The sequence below is a fragment of the Sceloporus occidentalis genome, unplaced genomic scaffold (assembly GCF_023333645.1).
Source record: "Sceloporus occidentalis isolate IW3139 unplaced genomic scaffold, rSceOcc1.0.p SCAF_3, whole genome shotgun sequence".
NCBI lineage: Eukaryota > Metazoa > Chordata > Lepidosauria > Squamata > Phrynosomatidae > Sceloporus > Sceloporus occidentalis.
In genome coordinates this window covers 12,110,876-12,136,378 of record NW_028316983.1, presented here as the reverse complement: position 1 = coordinate 12,136,378, position 25,503 = coordinate 12,110,876, and the positions used below count along the sequence as shown (strand labels likewise).

The 25,503-nt window shown below is 40.6% G+C and overlaps 1 protein-coding gene across 1 annotated transcript in view; it reads right to left on the bottom strand.

Annotated features, from left to right (window-relative positions):
* GATA5 (GATA binding protein 5) overlaps window positions 1–22,394 on the bottom strand; it is a 47,829-nt gene extending 25,435 nt beyond the window's left edge. Inside the window, exons 1-2 of the mRNA XM_089518472.1 lie at window positions 22,183–22,394; window positions 12,566–13,255 (exon numbers count right to left, since the gene is read on the bottom strand). Coding sequence (XP_089374598.1) covers window positions 12,566–13,097 — 532 coding nt within the window. The 5' untranslated portion in view covers window positions 13,098–13,255; window positions 22,183–22,394. The remainder of the gene's footprint in view (window positions 1–12,565; window positions 13,256–22,182) is intronic.
* Window positions 22,395–25,503: the final 3,109 nt, after the last annotated feature.

Here is a 25,503-nt window from a genome sequence, read left to right as displayed (position 1 = left end):
GTACAATATAAATGAACTAAAAAGCTGGCATTATTCTATTACTCTCATTTGAACCTTATAAAATGGGTATTATGTCATGCCCCACTTTTTTTTAGTGTGGGTGTAGCCATACACACCCACATATATATTGATTAAGGGTGCTCAATTGCTTGTGTGTGTGTGTATGGTGAAGTGCAGTCACATCACATTTTCAAATTGCCATTTTCAGCCATTTTTTCTGGTGTTTGAACGGGTTCAGTGAGGAGAGGTAAACCATCACAATGTTGGTCAGTTTAGAGGCTTTGGAGATATTTGGGGGCTACAAATTCCCCCAATTGTTGTTACCTGTCAAGTTTTACTTACAGTGACTATAATAAATAAGTGACGTCCAGAGCCCTGATCAGGCCTTGCAAACTCAGGGCATCCATGGCTTCCTTAATTGCATCTATCCATCTGAAATGCAGCTTTCCATCTCTCCTTCTGACTTCCCCTTTCACCAAACATTATTATCTTTCCCAGTGAGTCATGTCACCTCATGACATGTCCAAATTTTATTCATCTTGGCTTCTAGTGGGATTTCAAACTTGATTTGCTCTTGGACCCATTCATTTATCATTTTAGCAGTTCATGGTATCTGTAGCAGTCTTCTCCAACACCACAGTTCAAAAGGTGATTTTCTTCTCATCTTTCTTTACACTCCAGCTTTCACAACCATACATGGCCTGAACTTCAAAAAAAAAATGTGGAGGGTTTACTTAGTTTTTGGTTGTTGCTGGAGTATGAGAAGTTACTTAAGTGGAGCTTAGCTCCATATGCCCTCTTTATGTAGATACTGATCAACAAAGCTGCCTGCCTAATTTGGACTCATGCTTGAGGCATGATTGTGCCAAACAGCATGGTTATCACTGCCATGATGTTGATCAACTCCCAACAACAACAGCAACAGCAACAACAACATTACTATCCTTACCTCTGCTTAGGGTTGCCATACTGCCGGACCTCCAAACCAGGAAAAATGTAGGACAAAATTTTCAAATGTAGGACACACAAAAATGTGTCCTACATTTGAAAATTTTGTCCTACATTTTCCCTCGCAATCGCAGCGAGGAGCGGAGGCCAAGCAGCGAGGGAAAGCCTCCACTTAAGGAGGCTTTCCCTCCCCACCTGGGCCCTGTGCCTCGCCGCGATCGGAGGCCAAGATCGAGGCCTCGCCTCTTTCCTGGCCCCCACGGGGACCAGGAAGGAGGCGAGCAGGTTGCAGGGAGGCGGGGAGGTTGGCGCGGCTGCGCCCAAGAGGCGCCACCTCCCTGCAGCCTCCTCCGCCCCAGGCCTCGCTGCCCTCCTCTTCCTCCGCGCGGCCATGCGCGGTGGAGGAGGAGGAGGGCAGCGAGGCCCCGAGGGTTGCCTAGCAACCCCGCTGCAACCCGGCTTTTCCCGGTTTTTGGCTGCACCCGTGCCGTGACCGGGCAGGTGCCGCCAAAACTGGGAAAAACCCGGTTGCAGCCGGGTTATGGCAACCCTACCTCTGCTGCCCACATTTCCTCCCTGCTCCACTGCTGGCACATCTTTATGGAATGGCTTTGCAAATAACCCAACATACTTCATTTTTATAGCTGCATTATATTATATCAATAATTGCCATTCCAGTAAGAATATCCAGTATATCAGTGTTTTAATGGGGCTTTTACCCATTCCTAAAGTCCCTTCCCCTGACTGAGAGTCAGCAGTTTGAGCATTGGACTATGACTCTGGAGATCAGGCTTCAAGTCCCCTGCTCAGCCATAGAAACTCACTGGATGACTTTGGGCAAGTCACATACTCTCAGCCACAGAAAACCCAGTGTTTGCTTCAGGGTCACCATAAGGAGTGTTGCTAACAAGCCTCGGAGATATTCTCGGAATGTTGTACCAAAAGCCAAATTCCCCAATATTTACTGGAATATTCAGTCAAAATCCTCAGAAAGAAATTGGCAACGCTGACCATAAGTCAATAACAATAGAGTTGCCATAAGTTGGAAATGTCTTAAAGGCACACAACAACAATGATACGACTGCAACTTAAAACTACAAGTATTTTCTAAGAGTCATGTTCTCTAAGAGGAAACATCTCCATGGGCAGCAGGCAAAATCTCACACATGATCCCCTCTTTCACCTCCATGAATCTTTAAAATAAAACACACCAATGCAAGCAGAGAGACAGGGTTGTGCAGTGGTCCATGACTCTGGAGACCAGAGTTCGAATCCCTGCTGAGACATGGAAACTCTCTGACCATGTCAAAATAGAGTAAATCTTGCCAAGAAAAGCCTAGGAGAGGATCATCATATGTCAGAGTGAACTTGAAGGCCCATAACAAGAGTGCAAGCACTAATGATAATCTCTCAAATAAATCTCCTTCTCTGTGTCCAGCAAAGAGAAAGTCTATTTACAGGTTGTTCCAGAGGCAGCTTTTCAAAAGAGGCTTTCCTTTCAGTGAGAGAAGCTGCCTGTCAAATGTGGTTGTTGCAAACACTTCATTTTTAAAGGACAAAGAATTAAAAAAAATTCCTGTCTCTATTCAGATAGACCTTGGGCATATAGGCTGGGCTGTTTGCTTTGGAAGGAGTATTAAGACAGTTGAATACTGCTATCAGAATTCGCTGCCTTAGTCAGTTCTTGCAGCATGGAAAGAGCAAAGCCTCTCTTTCTATCTGTTATATATATATGTTGAGATATATTAGTTACATTCTGAAACTTCCACCATATTCTCTTCCATCTTTTTATATGCTTTGGATGCTGTTTTGTTGCTGTGCCTTTGCATTTTAAACTTGCCCGTGTTTTAAATGTATTTGAGTTTTCGTGGCAATGTCGTTCCTATTAGCAGTCCCAAGTCCTTTTTTACTTTGGCATAAAAGTGGGGTATAAATGTAAATAAATTACAAATGTGGTCTTTGATTTGATAAAGAGATTCTTGCTTAATTGGTCTAACCAGTGAAGTGAGCAGGAAGGAGGAGAGTCTGGTTTTTCACACATGTGTTGTGGTCTCTCCTTAGTAGTTATTTAACCTCATTTCATTTACATTTGATGCAAAAGGAAAATAAGCAAATGAAAACCATCAGAAGGGGGAAGGAGGTCTGGTAACAGATAATATTAAGGCATGTTGTTATTGCTGTTGTCATCCTGCCATTTCCCCAATACTGGGACTCAAGGCAGTTTACATATTATTGAGACCAGTCTAGATTAAAAACCTACAAAAAAAAAAAGAAAAAAAAGAAAACATACTACAGAGAGAGAGAGAGAGAATTTAGAAAACCAACAAACTACAGTATAGAGTTAACAACTAAACAATCTCCAGAGTTTAAGCCATCTATAGAGTTAAAACAACCGAAACAATTACTGGGCCATATGACAAATTTGATGATGCTAAGAACAGTAATTTGGAGTTGAATTTCTGTTTACAGAGGAGTCTCCCCCCCCCCCCAAAGAGGACAGTGTTGCATGTATCAGACAATTTAAGATCAAATCTTTTGTATACAGAAGGCCAATTAAATACTATGGGGTTTAACTGTGTGTAAAGCATGGATTAGGCCACACATTCAGGCCCTTACTTCTGGTTTGATCAAGCTCTACTTAATGACTTCCCAAGCAAACTCTTCTGAATTTTAAAGAAACCCATTTTTAATAAAAGGTAAACCCACTGGGTGCCCTTGGGCAGGTCACATTCTCTCAGCTTCAGAAGATGGCAGTGGCCAACACACTCTGAAGAAACTTGCCAAGAAAAGCCTATGATAGGTTTGCCTTCGAGTCACCATAAGTCAGAAAGAATTTAAAGGCAAACACCACAACATACTGTATTCTTCTTCTTGCTGTTGTCAAGCACATTTGGACTTATGGGGACCCCATGAATGAGAGACCTCCAAGTCACCCTGTCATCAACTGGCTTTCCAGGCTTTCTTTCAATGACTCTGCTCATGTCTTGCAAACTCAAGGCAGTGGCTTCCCAAAATTTATTAAGAGATGCTACGAAAGTGACAGCACTGAATAAGATATATGTAAAAATCAAAAGAAAGTGACACCACCCAACTCAAAGAACTAAAAGCAAGCTTTGAACAAGGAAGGAGCAAGAGACAGATCCATTATTTGCACAGAAACGGAATTGTGTCTCTAACGTGTTCCAATCACCCAGTCCGAAGGACAAATCCAGCCTCCTCCTTGCCTTGGTTCCACATCACAGGCCAACAAGCAAGACCTATTGCGTGTTTACTCTCAAAGTCCTACCAAGTTCTGCCGGGTTTAATTTCCTGTTGAAGTTTGCTTAGTCTACTCAGCTGAATTAATAGATGGTCGGTTGAAAGTCTCTCTCTCTCTGCATGATCATCAAAAACACAAACGTGTTTTATCATTATCACGTTTAAAAAGTCACACATGATGTTTGATATTAATTAGAAGAGATTTAGCCCTAGTGTGACTGTCAACCTGCAAATTTTAAATCTTTCACTGCCTGCTTCCAAGTCAAATGGATTCTACTGCAATAGCCACTCTGAATATTGCAAAAAAGAAAATACAAATTTGCTCTGCTTCAGAACTCACTCTGAATATTGCAAAAGGAAAATTCAAACTGATTCTGCTGCAGTAACCAAATATTGCAAAAGAAAAAAGAAAAGAAAACCAAAATCCAGCTCACCCAGAGAGCCACCATATATAAATTTAGGTCCAAAACACACTGCCTAACATTGAGCCTTCTCTGTCAGAGAGCTCTGGTGCCAAACTACAATTCCCAGGATTCCTTAGCACTGAGCCCAGGCAGTTAAAGCTATCTCAAACTGGATTAGTTCTGCAGTGTGTTTTGGAACTTAGTGCTAAATCTGAAGCCCAGACTCACACTTTGAAACTGACTTGTAGTCCATTCACACTGCAGAAATAATCTGGTTTGGCCCACTTTAACAGCCCTGGCTCAATGCTATGGAATTCTGGGAGCTCTGGTGCCCCAACCAACTACAATTCCCAGAATTCCATAGCATTGAGCGAGTACAGTTAAAGTGGGGCCAAACCGGATTATTTCTGCAGTGTGAATACAGTTCTATAGGTTTGGTTGTTTTTTTAAACAAAGAAACATTTGAGAGAGAGGAGAGATATAAGAGGAATAAAATACAAGTTGGCAATATATTATATACCATACTTCTAATGAATGTCACAACAAGAGAAAATGGGGGGAAATGTGTGGTTAGGATTGAAACAGACAACTAAAGAATTGCTGGCGAATTTGTTGCTTTTTCTAAATAGAATATGTGTATATATATATATATATATATATATGTAAAGAAAGATGAAGACAGAGGGAACTACTGTACAAGTTACTGTATTTTTCTTCCACAAAACAGCGAAACCTTTATCAGACCAAAATGCACAAAATACATGATGCAAGCTTTCCAAGCTCCAAGAAAGGCATCAGACCAACCAAATTGCACAAAATACAAGTTGTTACACGTTTTATAGATATAGTTTTCCTTTCCACTTTAACACAACTGGACCAGCCTCCTCCAACTTCTCAAGGGCTTACTCAGAATAAGTGAATACCTCTCTAGTTTCTAGCCCACTAGCCAAGGCAGAGCCTACTTCTTCTCCCCATGTAAACAGAAATAAATTCGGTTTCTGATCATTCCTATGCAGGGAATAAATCCTTGGGCATGAAATCCTAGTCTTTCCTTCCAATCCTATGCAGGTCTGCTTGGTGCAATTTAGTCCCAAATTAGCAGGACCAAGAGCTGGGTTTCTAGTTAAAATTGCAGCTTCGGATCCACCCAAATCCACCAAAGGGACTGGGTTTTCTTCCGAGTAAAGCCAAGGAGAGCATCTGTCCCGATTACAGCTTGCAAGTTTGGGATCAAGTACAATCGAGAAGTCCATTTTTCGGTGCCAAAAGTGAATTTTGGGACAAACTGATTTCTTGGATCGGGCTGAGCTAGATCCTAAACAAGACCAAGCCTATGCCTAGTGCAAAGCGGAGATCTCTTGCATCCCGTGTTTAAAATGATATATTATATTATATTATATTATATTATATTATATTATGTCTCTCTCTCTCTCTGTGTGTGTGTATATATATATATATATATATAATTATATAATTCATTTCAAACACGGAGTGCAAGAGTTCTCTGCTTTGTCCTAGGCATAGGCTTGCTCTATTAGTGTGTGTGTGAGTGTGTGTGTGTGTGTGTGTGTGTGTGTATATATATATATATATAGTGTGTGTGTGTGTATAAAATTAACATTTATGTATCTATAAGCTTTCTATATATTTTATAAATATTATTTATATTATTTATATTTATATCCTCTCTCTCTCTCTATCTATCTATATATATATATTTGCTTTATATGCAAGCTTGGGTAGAAGGATCCAATAGAATAGAAAAATCGGTTTCACACACACACACACAAACACACACACACACACTTATATATGTGTGTGTGTGTGTAACCGATTTTCCTTAAAAAAGAAAGAAAAGAGAAGAGAAAGGAAAAAAAAGAAAATAGAAAAAGAGGATAGGAACCGGGCATCTGTTAAACCAGCCATCCCCAAAACCATGAAAGGTATATTATTCGTGAAACTTTTCCAGTCTTTTCAATGCCTCTACTCTAGAGTAAGTCCGTTTGAGGAAGGAAAAAAATCTCAAGGAAAGGGACTTTCATTCCGTTTGATCGTTTCGGCTAAAGACAGCCGAGGCTGGAAGTTAAATGGAAGTCGCTTTTTAAAAGGGGATTCAGAAAGGAAAAGCAAAATGGTGATGATGATGATGATGATGATGATGATGATGATGATGATGATATAGAGATGTTTGAAATACCAAATCAGGTTTTATAATTTAGGCTTAAAAGCACAATTGGGCTGAACTGATGCCTGCCCTTCCACTCCGTTTTTCTCTGTTCTCCCTAATGGGAACTGGAAGCGAAGCGAAGCAGCTTCTGCATCCGCCCTGGAGAACTAATCCGGTTTGACACCGCTTTTAACTGCCACGACTCAGTGCTATGCCTTTTTGGGAGCTGTAGTTTTGTGAGCCCTTTAGCCTTCTCTGCCAGAGAGTCTTAGTGCCACAAGAAGCTACAAATCCCAGGATTGAACCATGGCCGTTGAAGTGGTGGCAAAACGGATTAGTTTTCCAGTGCGGATGCAGCCAAATGCGGTGGTGATAGGAGAACTGAGAGAGAGAGAGAGAGAGAGAAACAGATCAGTCTGAGTGAAGGAGAATTAGGACTTCTGGGCTGCATCCACACTGGAGAAGTAACCCGGTTTGGGACCGCTTTAAAACTCTTTATTGTGGCTCAAGACTAAGGAATTCTGGGAGTAGGAGTTTGTTATGGGCCCAGAGCGCAGACCCACAACAAACTCCAACTCCCAGAATTCCATAGCCTTGAGCCAGAATAAAGAGTTTAAAGCGGTCCCAAATCAGGTTATTTCTCCAGTGGGCTTCGGACCTGAATGTCTCACAAAACTACAGTTCCCAGAATTCCATAGCAACGAGCCAGGGCAGTTAAAGGAGTTCTGCAGTGCTGATCTTGATTCCTTATTCCTAGTTCCCTGTTTAAAAGACAGCCAACTCATTCAGAGGAATAAAAACATCTTGAAAAGACCTCACAGCCCAAAGGGTTTCGCCTGGTTCGAGGGTTAGACTACATCTGGAATTAGTTGGCAGTCTCCCATCCAAGCACTAACCAGGGCTGACTCTACTTAGCTTCCAAGATCAGAGGGATCTAGTACCTTTCAGGGACATACTTCAGCCTCATGGGGGAAATATATATATACTAACCTAAAAGTCCAATGCCGGACTTGAGCTACAGGGAGGTCTCATGAAATTGCATCCTACAATGAAATTTTTCCTTCATTGCCCAAATTTTCTAAACACTTCTAGTCACTTAAAAGATCAGCTGAGCATTTAGAAACAACAGTGTGTCCATCCAGACAGAAGAGACAGGCAACAGTAACTTATCAATTGAGCATTTAGGAAGAACTGCTTATGCACCCAAACAAAAGAGAGAGAGAGACAAAAGGAATGTGAGCAAAGCAAATAGGGATCCCCCCCCCCCCCAATATTTCATTTTCTGCAATGCTAGAAATTTGGGGAATGAAGGGTAATTTCATTGGAGGGGGGACAGGATTTTTATTTGGGGAGCAATGCTTTCATTTTGTCGCCCCTATAGCTATACCCTTGGTGCTATGCCCTCCAGATCCAGTGGGAGCAACTTCCAAGCAACCTTGAATGTGTTTAAAATGCTTGGTAGTGTCAAGGAAAGGTGAAGTCCTTGCAAATGAAAAACACTGAGAACCAAGCTCCTGTGTTGTGGTGTTGGATTGAGTTACTGAAGTGGAATGAGTTTTTCAATTACTGCTACTACAGCCCTTGTAGGAGTAAAAATTCTTTCTTTCTACTACAGTCGCGGTAAAAAGCTTTAGGAACTGGGCCTTCTGTCTTGAAAATTATTCCCTTAGAGGCAGATCACTTCCAGTTCAGGGAGATGTTTAAGTTGCCCTGGCAGAAGAATGGGAAGGTTGTTCTATTTTTAACCTGCACAAGCTGAAAACCTTCCCTTCTTTTTAAAGAGTGGCACACGTCCTATTTTTCATGTTGCACTTGGGTTTATGTAGGTTTTGACAGGCGACACCTTATGAAACCTCTTCTGGGAAGCCAAAAGGCACATTACTGCCACTCTTCCGGAAAAAAAAATGTTTCCCAGGATTTCATTGGAAGAAGTTGCGATTGCCTTTCAGTCTGATTGGGAGCCAGGCTATAAGTAGTGACACTTGGGTTTATACCAACTCATACAGTCCCAAGACCGGCTGCTTTGACGTAAATATTCTCTATATTCTCAGCTGAGAATTGAAGTCTCCCTTCTCTGAATCCCTCCAATAGGGCAATGCAGGGTGGGCATGGGAGAAAGCTTTGCACTTGGTGACATTGTGGCACTAAGTCAAAACCTTGCTTTTTATTAAATCCGCTAGGACCTAACTGATTTTATGGAATTTGCACAAGTGCTATGGGCAGCATTGCAGTTGGCCCTCTGTATCCATGGATTCTTTGTCCACAGATTCCACCACCCACAGCATGAAAATAATATATATATATATATATATATATATATATTCCAAAAGCAAACCTTAATTTGCTATTTTATATAAGGGACACCTTATATAACAGAACATGTGAACACCCATGGATTTTGGAGGCCCAGAACCAAACCCAATGGATACCAAAGGTCCACTTGTACTTTCAATTGTTTTAAGGGGCCTTGTGATAAATTATTTAATATACTTCTAGGCTTCTATAATTGTGATTTGTTGTCCTAAACTGATTTTATGGTCTGCCACTGTAAGATCCTTAGTTGTCGGGCTGGATATAAATATGTTAATAAAAATTATTATTATTATTATTATTATTATTATTATTATTATTATTTCCTGCTCTTTCCCAAAAACTTGGACTCAGAGTGGCTTAAAAGATTAAAAAATAGTACAATTAAAAACATAGAAAAATGTTACATTAAAAAATAAATTATTTTAATATTAAGCAAAATGTTAAAACATTGTATAAAAATATAGTTAAAAAGATAATGGTATTTAAAATACTTTAAAAGAATACAACATCCAGTTCATTCTTTAAAAATGCTTTAAAAGCCTGTCTGAAGAAGAAAGTCATCAAGGAAGGCGCCATTCTGGTCTCCCTGGGAAGGAAGTTCCAGAGTCTAGGGGCAGCCACAAAAAAGGCCTTCTCTCATGTCCCTACCAGCCGCTTGTGATGGTGGTGGGATGGAAAGAAGGGCCTCTCCTCAGGATCGAAGAGCCCCAGCCGGCTCATAAGGGGGATACAGTCTGCCAAATAGCCTGGACCTGAGCCATATAGGGCTTTATAGGTCATCACCAGCATTTTGAATTGTGCCTGGAAACAAACTGACAGCCAGTGGAGCTGTTTCAAGGGGGGCGTTGTGTGATCTCTATAACCAAATGTTTAGTCTATGGCATTAATCCCTTTGATACAAGTAGTGGATTGGCCTTAGTTCTAGGAAGAGAGGGTGCTATTTTTCTTTTGCAAGTTGGTGAGAAATGCACCACATTGTAATTACTATTTGATCCACATAAAGTTTCAATGCAACCAGAATTTAGACCTCACTGGGGCTGCATCTGCACTTTAGAAATAATCCAGTTTGTCCCCATGTTAACTGCCATGACTTAATGGTATAGAATTCTGGGAGTTGTAATTTTGTGAGACATTTAGCCTTCTTTGTCAGAGAGCCACAACAAAAGACAGTTCCCAGAATTCCATACTATTGAACCACAGCAGTTAAAGTAATGTAAAACTGGATTATTTCTAAAGTGTGGATGCAATATAAAATCCCCTCAGCCTTAGGTCCTGATCCACCAGTGAGTCTGTCAAGACCAGGACAACAGGAAACATTTTCTGTCTGATTCTAAGAGCATTGTAAATGGCAGCTATGTGTAGTACCTGCTCCATTGTCAGTTCAAATCTCAAAGTCAAACTCCAAATCACACTTAAGTTTCCAAGTCCATGGTCTGCTTGCAAATCAATGTTCTTTTGCTTCCAGGTAAATGTTCAGGAAGTGGTTGTCTTCAGATATGTACAGCTTGAAGGAAAGACACTAGGATGGTAGGGGTGAATCAGCTTAATATGGCAGCCAAGATTTCCCTTCATTTAGTGGTCAATCTACGGTTAGCCCTCCATAAATCCCTCATCCCACTCTTTAATACCACCAATTATATGGCATGCTCAACACACATCACCCATAAATATTATCCAGTCTAAGGAAGTTTGTTTACTCTTGAAGACAGATAGGAAATGACAGGATGGCTGAAATGGGCACAGCTATATTAAAAACTGATGTGAAGAGACCAAAGGACATGCCTTACCAGGGCTGGTTTTTAAACCTTCAGCAGGCTACTAAAGGCAAATCCATACTGACTCTAAGGTTAATCCCTTGACCTTATCTGGAGATGGAGGGGAGTCTCTCATTGCTATGCCACACCTCTGCTGGCTGTGATTCTTCAATGCATACTTTGCCAGTTCCAGGGTGACCCCACCCCAGATCCCCTTGAGCTGGGTGGCAATGATGTTTGAGTAGTAACCCCTTCCCATCTGAGGTCACCCCATGGGTTTCCATGGCCCAGCAGAGAATCAAACCCTGATCTCCAGAGTCACAATCGAATCCTCAAACTACTACACCATGATGGCTCTCAGTTCTCCATGTGTCCATATAAAAACACCCAATATGATTTCCAAGTCCTTGCCAAAGTAGCTTAAAAATACCAGAAAATGGTGACCAGTGAATTCAAATTACAAGAAAGGAAATTCTGGCTGTATGTTAGGAAGACTGTTCTGATCTGCAGAGTTATTTAACAGTGGAAAAAACAACCTCCAGAGGTGACAGACTCTTTTCTTGAAACAGGGTTTGGATGGTTCCCTGATTCCTGCAAATGTGTTCCATTTGCAAGGATGTTTTAGCTGTTTGTGGGTTACTGCATTGGCAGGAAGTTGAACTAAATGCCAGCGTGGTGTCGCGGTTTGAGCATTGGACTAGGACTATGGAGACCAGGGTTCAAATCCCAGCGTGGCCATGTAAATCCACTGGGTGACCTTGGGCAAGTCACACTCTCTTAGCCTTAGAGGACAGCAATGGCAAACCCATCTGAAGAAACTTGCCAAGAAAACCATATAATAAGTTTGCCTTAGGGTCACCGTAAGAAGCACACAATAACAATTGCTTCTAGTTCTATAGTTCTGTTCAGAAGCTTCCCTGTCTGCATGCAGCCTTTTCAGACACAATTGGCTCTCAGAAACTTGACTAGCAGATCCCTTTAACCACTATGGCTATCAGACATCAGTAGACTTCTCCATAAGCAACTTAAGTGCACCTAAAAACTTCTGGAGCTATTGCTTCCTAGATAATTCTGTTCACAGACTGACCACTTTCAGCAAAGCTTGTAGAAAACTATGACAAACTCCAATGATATTGGATTTATGGTATCATGTAGTGTAGACAGACCTTTAAACCTGATAGACTACTATTTCTGGTACTTTCTAAACTGTGGCTCTCCAGTGGCTTTAATGGTTAGGGATGAGAGTCCAATATATCTTGGGGCCATCACATTGAAGAAAGGTTGTTTTTCATTGTGCATTTTAAGGTACATGGCGGGTTTGCAAAAAAAAAAAAAAAATTCATTTATGATTAATTAAGACTGGAAGCAGAAAGTAACTCTCCATCTTTCCTTCAAAGTACGGAACATGCTGCAAATAAACAATGTAGAATGCACTCTTTTCTATCATTTCCAATGGCAAACATTACAAGGGTTTCTATATTTAGCACTTTTTAGAAAATCCTACATTTTACAGGAACTGACAGCCATGGAACAGGGGCCACATGATTCTTCCCACTTGTGCCAAAAAGAAATGAATAGATACAGCAGGGCTGAGAGAAATGCAAAACAAGGCCTTCCTCTTGTCACCTTCAGCTCTGCAAAGTGACCATGTCTACTTCACTAAGTCCTGGGTAGCAGAAAAATCCTAATGAAATGGTTTCTGTTGGCAATGAGCTACTTACCAAAAGTGGATCTCCGGCCTGGCAACGATCCCTGGCGTGACTGGAGGCTATGCAAGACACTACTTTCAAAATGTCCTGCAGTCCAAGATGGTGGCATCTCTGCAGGGCTGACATAAGCACCAGGATAAGGGCTGGAGTAGGATCCATTGACCGAGCGTACCAGTGTGTTGCCATACTGGTCCCGCCCACCAGCACCCAGTAAAAGGGGGCTCTGGTAACCTCCATCTCTACCACCGCTACCACCAGGGGAACTGTGGGAATAGGAGAAACCCGATGGTGGGTGAGGACTGCTGGCATTGAAATGTGAGGCGTCTGCACCAGCTGCCTGTGCCCATCCTGGGTGGCCACTCAGAGGGTGGCCTTGATGAGTAGATTCACAACTTTGCAGGTATGGCAGGCTCTGGAGCATGGAGGGCACTCGGCTGGTGGGCACATACACTGCTGGGCTTGTAGGCGAGTGTAGGAAATTGCTGGAGTCATGGGAGTAGGCCGACTGGCCAGGGTTGGGAGCAAGAGCTAAGCTCTGGTACATCTTATATCCTTTAAAAAAAGGAACGGAAGGGTGAAGCAACAGCCACCTGGAAACAATTATGACAAGCCAGGAATCTTGATAGCCAGACTTGGTGATGGGACATGAAGAGCTTGGCTAATCTTTGTGAGTTGTTGCAACCGAGGCAAGCTTTCAAGCACCTGAAGTCAAAAGAGGAGGGGAAAAATTAGGACATGGATTCATTCTTGGATCCACCCTCCAGTGACCAACTTCACTTCTTCCTTATCCTTCACATCTATTTTAAATCTTGAAGAAAGATCTGAATGCCAACAAAACTGGAGAGAAGGGTTGCAGCTCATAATAATACAATGGACCCTTGATATCCACTGGAGATTGGGGTTTATTTTTTTTTTGGAGGGGGGGACCGTCATGGATAGCAAAATCTGTGGATGGTCAAGTCCCATTAATTATAAAGGCATAGTGAAATGGTGTTTCTTATATAAAAAAGCAAAATCAAGGTGTGCTTTTTGGATTTTTTAAAATGGAATATATTCAAGCCATGGATGGTTGAATCTGTGGCTACAGAATCTGCGAATATAAAAGACTGACTATATTAAAATGCCAACCTTTTAAAAACTCCTCTTCTTTTGTGCCTTAATGCCTACTTGATGCACCAAAAAAGCAAACAAGTAAAGTAGAACATTATATTTCATTTAGTTAAAGTTTCCCCCCCAGCTTGGAATTCAACCTGCATTATGCTCAAATTCCCTTACTTTGGAGAGTCCTGTTGCCTTCACATGGATTACTCTATAAATAGCTGAAGGGATGAAATGCTTTCCTTCCAAAGAAAAGCCACGACATCTACCAATTCGCTATATTCAGATGTTGTGGACTAAGGTAGAACACCATTTACACACAAGAGATATTGAGGTGTGTGAGGAGGATAGTGATATAAAGTAAGTCTTATTGGACACATTTAAAGGAATTGAGAATTGCATCACAAATCTAACAGGTTATAAACACCTTTCTAAACAGTTTGAGGCATCATCTTACAAAACAGATCAATTGGCATTCAGAGCTTAGTGAATTGGCCCATTCCTTAGGTTAAAAAAATACAATATATTTGTCAAATATTGACAGTATAGTTCCATAACATATGTCTTATGTGTATGTATGTGCTTTCAAGTCACCTGTCAATTTATGATTATCCATGAGTTTTATGGGCTTTTCTTAGGCAAGGAATATTCAGAGGTAGTTTTGCCAGTTCTTTCCTCTTAAATACAAACTACAGCCCCTGGTATTCATTGGCAGTCTTCCATCCAAGTACTAACCAGATATGACGGTGTTTAGCTTCCAAAATCAGATGGATCTGGTCTCTTTAGGGTATTTAGGGTAAGAAATATTTGTTGTGTGTCTTCAAATTGTTTCTGACTTATGGTGATCATAAGGCAACCCTATCATGGGGTTTCTTGGCATTTTTTTCCAGAGGGGATTTGCCATTGCCATCCTCTGAGGCTGAGAGTGTGTGACTTGCCCAAGGTCACCCAGTGGGTTTCAGAGATCTGGGGAGATCTTTGCAGGCAAAAATACATTCATGAGCAACCCCTCCAAAGCACTGGAATCTTACTTTTGGATTCTAGTTCCCAGAATATCTCATCCAAAATTGGTGAGGATGGTTGAGGGTTCTGGGAATAGTAATTAAAAGGCTAACTTTTCTAAATTGTGCACAAACTTCACTATTACCAGAGTGCAGTAACCTCATCTAAAGTCACAGAATGGAACAATATTACCAATCAGGGATAAGCCATGATTTGAAATACAGCTCACTACATGTTCACTCCAAAGGTGAAGCTCCATTGAATGCATACGGTAAGGTGCAAGATAAAATAGACTACACCCCTCCTACCTCCATGAATATAGAGCATTTAGGAATGACAGATGAAGGTACTCTGCAAAAGACACAGTTAAGTGGAGGTCATTCATAGCTACAAACAGCTGCAATGGCCACTGACTTTGAGCAATAAAGTATTAGCTTCATTTATGGAGGTTATCAATGCTCATCATAGAATATGAGAACCCATGACTGCTCAATGGATATCAAAGTCCATGTTCAAAAAGCAATTGGTCCTAGGAATACCAAGTCCTGAGCACCCATAACCAAACCATTTGGCTACAAACGAGACCTTTATTCCAATCTACTGGTTGCTAGATACCACAGTGGAGACAGCTAATAGTCCTACAGATCAAAAGTGCATGGATTGTGGGTTTAATAGGAGCTCCTGTGGTCATTTGTACCCAGATTCTAAAATGGATTACTAACAGGGGTAAAATTACATCAGTATTAATTGACTGTAAATAAAACATCTTAAGACAATTGCAGTGCAAGGGAATACATCACCATTCTGAAGTAAAACAGGGAGAGCATAGGCAGCTTATGTTTCTGCATATAACTGAACTAAACTGTAAAGCCACCCTCTTTAAAAAAAAAAAAAAAACAAGGGTTGACAGCCTACTAGTTACCCTTAACTTTGTTGTTGTTGCTGTGTATTATCAAACATATGGTGAACCTATCATGGATTTTCTGGGACTGAGAGTGTGTGACTCACCCAAGGTCACCCAGTGGGTTTCCATGGCCTAGTGAGGAATCCAACTCTGGTCTTCAAAATCATAGACCAACATGCAAACCACTACACCATGCTGGCTCTCTCCCAACCAATCCCAACTAGACTAGATTTATTCAATCAATTCTTGAATGGTGAGCCATCATGTAGGTAAATCCCATTGATTCAATGGGTCAACTTTAGTCAGGACTCAACAAGATTTTGATCATTATTTAAGCAAAAAGGAAAGGCAGTTGAACAGTATGCAATGAAAGAGGGAATCTCAGTCAAGTTCAGAATTCAGCTAAGGGGAAGATCTAAATATTAAACAGATATATTCTTATTTTTGATAGATTGGGACTTTGAGCTAATTGTATCTCCATGGATAGAAGTCTCTCATCCTCATTTATAAGGGTTTGCTGCAAAGTATACCAAGATAAAATCTTGGATTTGAAACAGGCTATTCTCCTGAGAAAGAGTTTGTCAGTTGTCAAACTCCTCCTGTGCAGTGGGATCTGAGATCCGTCTAAAGTTATTGTTATCTGCTGTCAAGTTGAGTTCATCTTATGGTGGCATTATGAATGAAAGATCTCCAAGAGTCCTGCTCTGCTCAGGTCTTGCAAACTCAGGACCATGGCTCTCTTCACTGAATCTATCCACTCACAGAGTATTTTTTGTCTTTCCTACTGCCTTCCACTTTACCAAGTGTTATCATCTTTTCCAATAAAGTCTAATGATTTGTCTGTTCCAGAGTAAAGCTTCATTTGTGCCCAGGACTGCAAGAGACTCAACATGGTGTGAGTTTTGGACAAGTGTTCCAGGCTATCAGGGTTCAAATTCCTGCTCTTCCATGGAAACCCAGGGGGTGACCTTGGGGGCATGCCACATTCTCTCAGCCTCGGAGAAATGCAATGGCAAAAAACCAAAAACAACTCATGATAGGATTGCCATAAGTTGGAGGGAGTTGAAGGCACATAAGAACAACACGAAGGACTTGTTGCTTACTTATAAGGACTGGACTGTGCTGGAACTTTTCTGCAAAACAACTGGAATCAAAACTTTAAAGGCCCACCTCCCATTCTGTGCTTTGAAACCCTTTCTTAGAAAGACTCTTTGAATTTCCAAAATTATTTAATTTCCTTACTTGGTCATCCCCTCATTCAATATCCTTTAGATAACTCAAGGCCTTGCAGTTGTCCCTCAAACTGTGCTGTTTTCCCAGCAGCAGACTGACTCTCTAATGACAGTCCTATAATACAAATTTCCACTGTGTACCCTCAAGTCATTTCTCCCTTATGGTGACTTTGAGGCAAACCAATCACGGGGGTTTCTTGGCAAGATTTATTCAGAAGGGGTTGCCATGGCATTCCTCTTAGGCTGAAAGAGTGTGACTTGCCCAACATCACCCAGTGGGCTTCCATGGCCAAGCAGGAATTCGAACCCAGAATTGTAGCTCAATGCTCAAACCCTCTCAATACAAATTCTAGGCCACAAATGCACTGGAGGTATGAAATCTCCTCTGATGTTGGGAGCTAAGCAGGGCTAGCCCTGGTTAGAACTTGGATGGGAGACCGACAATGAATACCAGGTGATGTAGGTTATATTTCAGAGGAAAGAACTGGCAAAACCACCTCTGAAGATTCCTTGCCTAAGAAAATCCTGATTGCCATAAGCGGAGAGGTGACTTGAAGGTATTACACACAGACAGACAAACACACACAATAAGGATTGGAAGAGCCAGTGGTGTGGTAGTTTTGAGGGCTGGAGCAGGACTCTGAGAGACCTGGATTCAAATCCCCACTTACCCAGACACTGCTGGGTGACCCTGCTCTCTCAGCTGCAGAGGAAGGCAATGACATATCTTCTTTGATTAATACTGCCAGCCTCAGAGGATGCCAATGGCAAACCCCCTCTGAAAAAACTTGCCAAGTAAACCCTATGATAGCTTCGCCTTAAGGTTGCCATAAGTCAAAAATGACTTTGAGGCATACAACAACATGAAGAAAACCTTAAGACAGGGTGCCACATGTAGCAGTCCATTTGACAGCGCATAACAGCAACATAAACACTACAAATAAATCCAGACACTAACTATAGCTTTGATTCACAGCTTGGCCATAAAACCCACTGGGTGACCTTGGGCAAGAAGTCACGCTCTCTCAGCCTCAGGGGAAGGCAAGGGCAAACCTCCTCTGGACAAAACTTTCCAAGGAACCCAGGATAGGGTGGCCATAAGTCGAAATGACTTGAAGGCACACAACAACAACAACATTCCAGCTGGAACCTCCAAACAAGCCACTTGCACACAACAGGTGCACAAAATCAGCCACAAAACCTCAATCCAGACACCTATTAAAATCACAAAGAGAACTGTTGATGAATCCATTGGGGGTGTGCATTGGACCTGGGACCCCGGTTCAAATCTGGTTCCTGAGCTTGCCAGGTTAAGTTTGGGACAGGAGCCTAACCTGGGATGGAGGCAAATGAATGACAGCCAGTCCTGGAGGATGTCTGGAAAGTGTGAAATACCTATTTAGAAGTGTGGGAGTACTTGACTGATTCATATAGATACTGTAAATAGATTCATATACATAGATTCATATCTATCTATAGTCATATATAGCTATAGCTATAGATACATACATATATATATATTCAAATATAGATATATAGATATAGATAGATATATAGATCAATACAGATAGATATAGATAGATATTCACACACATATAGATATATAAATATAAATCGATATCTATATATATATAGAATATATATAGATATATGATATATATGAATAGATATATGTGAATATATATATATATATATATGTATATATATATATATGAATATCTATATATTTAGATAGATAATACCGATATAGATTCATATTCTCATATATATATATATATATATATATATTCACACACACACACGAATATATATCTACATCTATCTATCTATCTATCTATCTATCTATCTATCTATCTGTCTATATTCATATATATATATATATATATATATACACATGAATCTATATCTATATACATATGAATCTATCTATCTATCTATCTATCTATCTATCTATCTATCTATCTGAATCATTCATGTACTCCCACACTTCTAAATAGGTATCTCACATTTTCAATACATCGTTAGAAATATATATACATATTCATGTACTCTCTTGGTACTCTATCGGCTATCGGTCCCTGGCCCAATGCTATGGAATTCTGGGAATTGTAGTTTGTAGTGGCGTCAGAGCCAGGGCAGTTAAAGCGGTGTCAAACCGGATTGTTTCTGCAGTGTGGCTGCAGCTTTGGTCAGTTTTAACCAAACGTTAAACGTCCACAAACCAAAGTTACCTCAGTGTTTTTGATGCTTTGCAAAATGGTGGAATGGTTTGCAGAAAGACAATCATATCTATATTATTTGTGCATGTGTGTATGATATCTGGCACATTATGACATAAAACCGTGCTAACCTGATAGCAAGGTTTGACTCGAAAGGAAGCCTATCCAAATTGATAAAAGAGTTGATTTCTTTCTTATTTATGCCTGCGGCCGAGCTCCCACTTCTTTCCAATTCCCCCTCCCCCCAAAAAAAAAAATTTCAGCTGAAAGCTGACCAGATCTCCTGACCCTAAATGAAGATAAGGCATCGCAAAATGTAGGACAGGCCAGGACAGTCCAGACCTTCCTGGGACAGTTCCCTTTCCTTTGCAGAAAAGTTTCGTTTTCTCAACGAAAGGCTTTGACGTTTCTTCCTTATTCCTTGGGGGATCCTAAATAGAACCGAACCCCTTCTAGGCCTGTTTTCTTCTGGAGATGGGGGTAAAAAAACCCAACCCAACCAACCCAAATGAAATAAAATAAATCCAAATCCCTTTTGCAAACCATCCTAAATTATCCCCAAGGAATACGCGCAGACCTTTTACTCGGATGCTCAGTTGCCCTCCTTGCAAAGGAGGAAACATTGCTAAATAATGGGCATACTTTTAGGACGGGAAATCTGATATATATATATATATATATATATATATATATATATATATATATGGTTTTATTTATATACCGCCCAATCATTCATATATATATATATATATATATATATATATATTCCAACTGTATCCTCATTATTATTATTATTATTTTACACAAACACGCACACATCTATAAAATAAATATAATATTGTGTCCTAAATATATCCTCAATATATCCTGAAGATACTGCGCTGTTCCAATTGTATCTTCTATTATATATATATATATATATATATATATGATTATGTTTTATATATTGTATCCTCTCTCCCTCCCTCCCTATCTCTCTCTCTCTCTCTCTCTCTCTCTATATATATATATATATATACATAGTATCCTCAATTGTATGTATATATGTGTGTGTGTGTGTATATATATATTGTATCCACAATTGTATCCTCTATTATATTATAATATATATATATATATATATATATATATATATATATAATAAGAGGATACAATTGGAATACTCTCTCTCTCTCTCTCTCTCTCTCTCTCTCTATATATATATATATATATATATATAGTAGAGGATACAATGTATATAATATAATATAATAGGGGATAAAAATTGGAACAGCGCAGCCCTCAACATGTCTCTTTTTCTCATCAAACAAATCCGACAGCATTTCATGCGGTTTTCATGCAATTAAATCCGTCGTTCCCAAGGAAGCGGAAACCAATTACCATTCCCAGAATTCCACAGCATTGAGCCAGGGACGGTTCAAGAGGTGTCGAAGCGGATTAGTTCCGCAGTGCGGATGCAGCCCTGGCCAGTTTTAAACAAAACGTTAAACGTCCGCCAACTAAAGTTCCAAGATGTAGAGAGAGATCAGTTTGTAGCACCTTTGAGACTAAAGTTGGCAGCATGAGTTTTTGTAGACTCCAGTCTGCTTAATGCATCTGAGGAAGTAGGCTGAAGTCTAGGAAAGCTCATGCTGCCAACTTCTTTCTTTCAGTTAAAGGTGCGACAAGATCTCTCTCTCTAGATACTGATTCTACAGACTAACACGGCTATATCTTTGAATTCTGCAAATAAAGTTCCAGTTTGGTCTTTTCCTTGGGTTGCTTTTCCCAAGAAGGGGAAAACCCCCGTTGAAGCTAAAAAGAGGTTTAAGAGGCAGCAGAGTTTGACTTTCACACAGATTTTATTCCGAAGTGTTTGCGTTCGGGATCTGGGTGCAAAAGAAGAGGAAAATGGCGATCAGAAGAAATCTTTTTGCTGGGGAGATGGTGGGAAAAGGCTTTCCAGGCTGCATCTGCGCTGCAGAAATAGTACCGTTTGAAGCCGCTTTAGTCGGAATCCTGGGATTTGTAGTTTGTTGCGGCCCCAGAGTGCTCTGAAAGGGAAGGCTAAATTCTCTCACCACCCTAACAATCCCAGAATCCCATAGCACAAAAGGAAGAAGAAGAAGAAGAAGAAAAAGAAGACGAAGAAGAAGATGTTTTTAGTTGGCCTAAATGATTTTAGTATGAATCCTTTTAATGCATTTGTGATTTGTTATTTTACGGAGGAGGAGAGTAGAATTTGGGATTATTGTATATTTCTCTTTTACTATGTACTGGACTGTTTTATTGTAAACCGCCTCGGTCCTAGTTGGAGTAGGCGGGATAAAAACAAACGTTATTATTATTATTATTATTAAGAAGAAGAAGGGTGGGACGTCAGACATAAACCATCAAAACTAAAAAAAGAATTAAAATGCCAAACTAAAATGCCATACTAACACTAAACACACTGCAGAAATAATCCAGTTTGACACCGCTTTAATTGCCCCTGGCTCAATGCTAGGGAATTCTGGAAACTGTAGTTTTGTGAGACATTTAGCCTTCTCTGTCAGAGAGCCACCATCAACTATAATTCCCAGGCTTCCCTAGTAAAAAGCGATCTCAAAGTGGATGGTTTCTGCAGTGTGTTTTGGACCTAAAGCACCGAAGAAAGCGGTGTCGAAGCGCATCATTTCTGCCGTGCAGATGCAGCCCTGATGTTACAAAGAAGAAGAGCAAGAACAAGAACCCACACATACTCTTTATCTGAAAAGATCATTATCTGAAAAGATAAAGATACTCTTTACAAAGATAAAGATATATCTGACATCAGATAAAAGAGATTCATCTTTTCAGAGAAACAGTATCTGTGGGGTTTTTCCTTATTATTATTTGTAGGGACCAGAGCTGCATCTGCACTCCAGAAATGATGCATTTTGAAACCGCTGTATCTGAAAAAGATAAAAAGAGGGTTTTCTTTTTACTCAGGGGCAAAAAAGGGGCTGGAATTGAATCATCTCCCTGGTAAATCTCCCAAACAGTTATCCAAGTTAATAGAGGTTTTTTTTTCTCCTCCCCACAAACCCTGTTCCCCCCTTTCCCTGCTTCTCCAAAGGGAGGCATTATCTGAAGAGATAAGCCCAGCTGGAGAAGAGATAAGGCTGCTATTTTTGGGGGGGGGGGAGAAAGAAGGAGGGAGGAAAAGTAACTTACGCGGCTGTAAGAGGCCAGGAGGTCCCCTTCTCGTGTCGGACCCACAAGCAGCATCCAAATAAAGGGGGGTATAGAGATCCCCCTAAAAATAGGGGTGGAAGATGGACAAGGATGCTGAGCCGCCTTTGGAAAACGAGTGCGGCCGCCTGCTCTTATCTCCGATCCGCTGATAGCTGCGCTGCGCTCGCTCCTCTCGCCTTAATCTCGGCCTCCGAGTGATCCTTTCGCATCTGAGGCTCGGCCTCTTTACGGCCAGAGATGGAAGGGATCACGTGAGCAGCCACCCTTTTCTCTCTCTCCCCCCCCCATCCTCCTCTTCCCTTTTCCTTCCTGGCAAGTTGAGCTGAACAGTGCAAAAGGAAGAGTTTGCAAGACTGCAGAAGGGAAAGGGCAAGTTTGCAAGGCTGGAAAAGGAAGAAGAGTTTTTGCAAGGCTGGAAAAGGGAGACTTTGCAAAAGGAAAAGGAAGAGGTTGCAAAGCTGCAAAAGGGAAAGGAAAAGTTTGCAAGGCTGCAAATGGAAGAGGTTGCAAGGCTGGAATACGAAGAGGTTGCAAGACTGGGAAAAGAAGAGGTTGCAAGGCTGCAAAAGGAAGACTCTGCAAGCCTGCAAAAGAAAAAGGGAACGTTTGCAAGGCTGCAGATGGAAAAGGAAGAAAGGCATGTGAAGTCGAAGGCTTTCATGGCCGGCATCCATAGTTTTTTGTGGGCAACATAGCCCGAAAACCCCACAAAAATCTACTGAAGAAAGGCATCTTTCTCTGAAGATGCTGGCGAAACGTCAGGAATAAACTCTTCTAGAACATGGCCACAGAGCCAGAAAAGCCCACCAAAAACTAAAGGAGAGTCTGTAAGGCTTCAAAAGGAAAAGTGTGCAAGGCTGGGAAAGGAAGAGCTTGGAAAGGCCCAGAGTGTCCTCCCTGCAGAGGAGGCCAAGGCGCAGCCAAATGTAGGACGTGGCCAAATTTATGCCGCCTTTCTCCCAAAAAGGGACCCAAGGCGGCTCACAGGATGAAAACACAGAAAAACAATAAAAAACCCAATTAAAACAATCCATTGAACCAGTATACGATTAAAAACATAGAAAAGTAATCTAAAATACATAGAAAAGCCACCCTTGTCATGATTTTACAATGTCTGCCTGAATTAAAAACCCTTTTTACTTGCCAGCGAAAGGCATGCAGGGAGCTAAAATAAGAGCTAATAATAATAATAATAATAATAATAATAATAATAAAACAACCCAAGGAAACTACCAGTTTATACCTGCCTCCTTGAGCACAATAATTATTAAGTAAAATACAACAACAACAACTGTTTTATTTACTGATATCCCACTTCTCTTTCACTGACAGGGACTCAAGGTAGCAAACAATGTAATTTAAAACCAATACAAAAGTATTAAAATGTAGAGAGATAAAAATTTTGTTGAAGAAACAATTAAACAATTTGAAGAAGTCCAACAGCCGGAATAGATTCACTCTGGGCCAAAACACACTGCAGAGATAATCCTAATGTAAAACCTCTTTAAGGGCTCTGCCTCAATGCTGGGGAATTCTGGGAACTGTAGCTTTGTGAGACGTTTAGCCTGCTCTGTCAGAGAGCTCTGGTGCTACAAGAAACTACATTTCCCAGAATCCCCTAGCACTGAGCCAGGGCAGTTAAAGCGGTCTCAAACTGGATTGTTTCTGCAGTGTGCTTTGGCTTTATCTGGCTAATCTGGATCTAAAGCAGTTGTTTCAGCAAACAGTACAAATCTTCCCAAAAAAGAAAGAATGGATGATTAATAATTTGAACCTGGGGGCTTAAGAGAAACTATGTCTCCCCATTGATGGTTGTAAGGGCTTTTCTGAAGGCCTTTCTTTAGGAATGGTAGCCTTCAAGACTATCCCTGGGTTGGACTTCAGTCAAGTTCCCACTCCTTAAAATCAAAGGCTTTTTTTAAACGTCTGTTTTAATTCTGCTTTTTTAAACTTGTGCATGTTTGCCTGATTAATGCATAGCTGTTTTAACTTATTAAACTGATTTTAATTGATTTTTTAAATTGTATATTTCTACATTTTAATGCTTTTGTGTTGTTTTTAAATGGCATTGTTTTAAACTGGATGTTTTCCCCCTTTAGTCCCTATATTGGGGGGAAAAGCAGGATATAAGTAAATAAAATACTACTACTAATAATAATCAACCAGTCAATCTTTATTTAAGTCAGTAGACCCAGTGACAAATACTATAACTTAATAATGATGATGTAATTTTATAATTTTTTTTGCCAGTTGATTTTAATCGACTTTTTAAAAAAATTATTTTACAGTTTAGATGGCTACTCTATTCGATTATAATTGATTAGAATTTTAATTGTGAATTTTGTTAATTTAATATGGGCCATTATTCTTTTATTGTATCATCTTTGTTCTATTGTATTTTATCTCTGTAGTAATCCCATCTAGATCCCCAGGGAAAGGCAGGAAAATATTATTATTATTATTATTATTATTATTATTATTATAGTTTTATTTGTGATCCGTCTTGGGTCTCTTTCTGGGAGAAAGATGGCATAGAAATGAAATAAATAAAAATAAATACATTTTAAAAAATAAAGGAGAAGGGTGGCTGGAAGTGGAAGATGTAAGCCTTATAGGTCCTTGTCCTTGCTGAGTGTCTTCCAGGTGAGTCCAAACATCATGGGTTTTCTTAGCAAGATGTCTTCAAAGGAGGTTGGCCACTTTTGGCCACTTTGAGGGTGAGAAAGTGTGACATGGCTCAGGATTCGAACCCAGGTCTCCCAGACTCCTGTAGCCTAAATACCCTAAAGCTGCCAGTTCCTGTCTGACCTTGGAAGCTATGCAGGGTCAACCTTGGTTAGTACTTGGGTGGGGGACTGCCAACAAATACTAGGTGCTGTAGGCTATATATCCCTTGCCTAAAAAGATCCAGCGTGGTGTAAAGGTTTGAGTGTTGGACTCTGGAGACCAGGGTTTGAATCCTGCCTCAGCCATGGAAAACATATTGGGTGGCCTTAGGTGAGTCACACTCTCTCAGCCTCAGAGGATGGCAATGTCAAACCTCCTCTGAAGAAATTTGGCAAGAAATATAGAAACCCATGATAGTTTCATATTAGGGTTGCCATTGAAAATGACTTGAAGGTCCACCTCCAACCCTATTAAATTCATGGGTTTGTCATAAGTAGAGAGTCGACTTGAAGGCTCATACACACACAAGCACATAATCCAAAACACAGACCACTACACCATACTGCCTCATATCTTCTTAAAGTGTGAAGATCTGATAAGAGGGACCTTTTTTCTGAGCCTTAACAGGCCTAA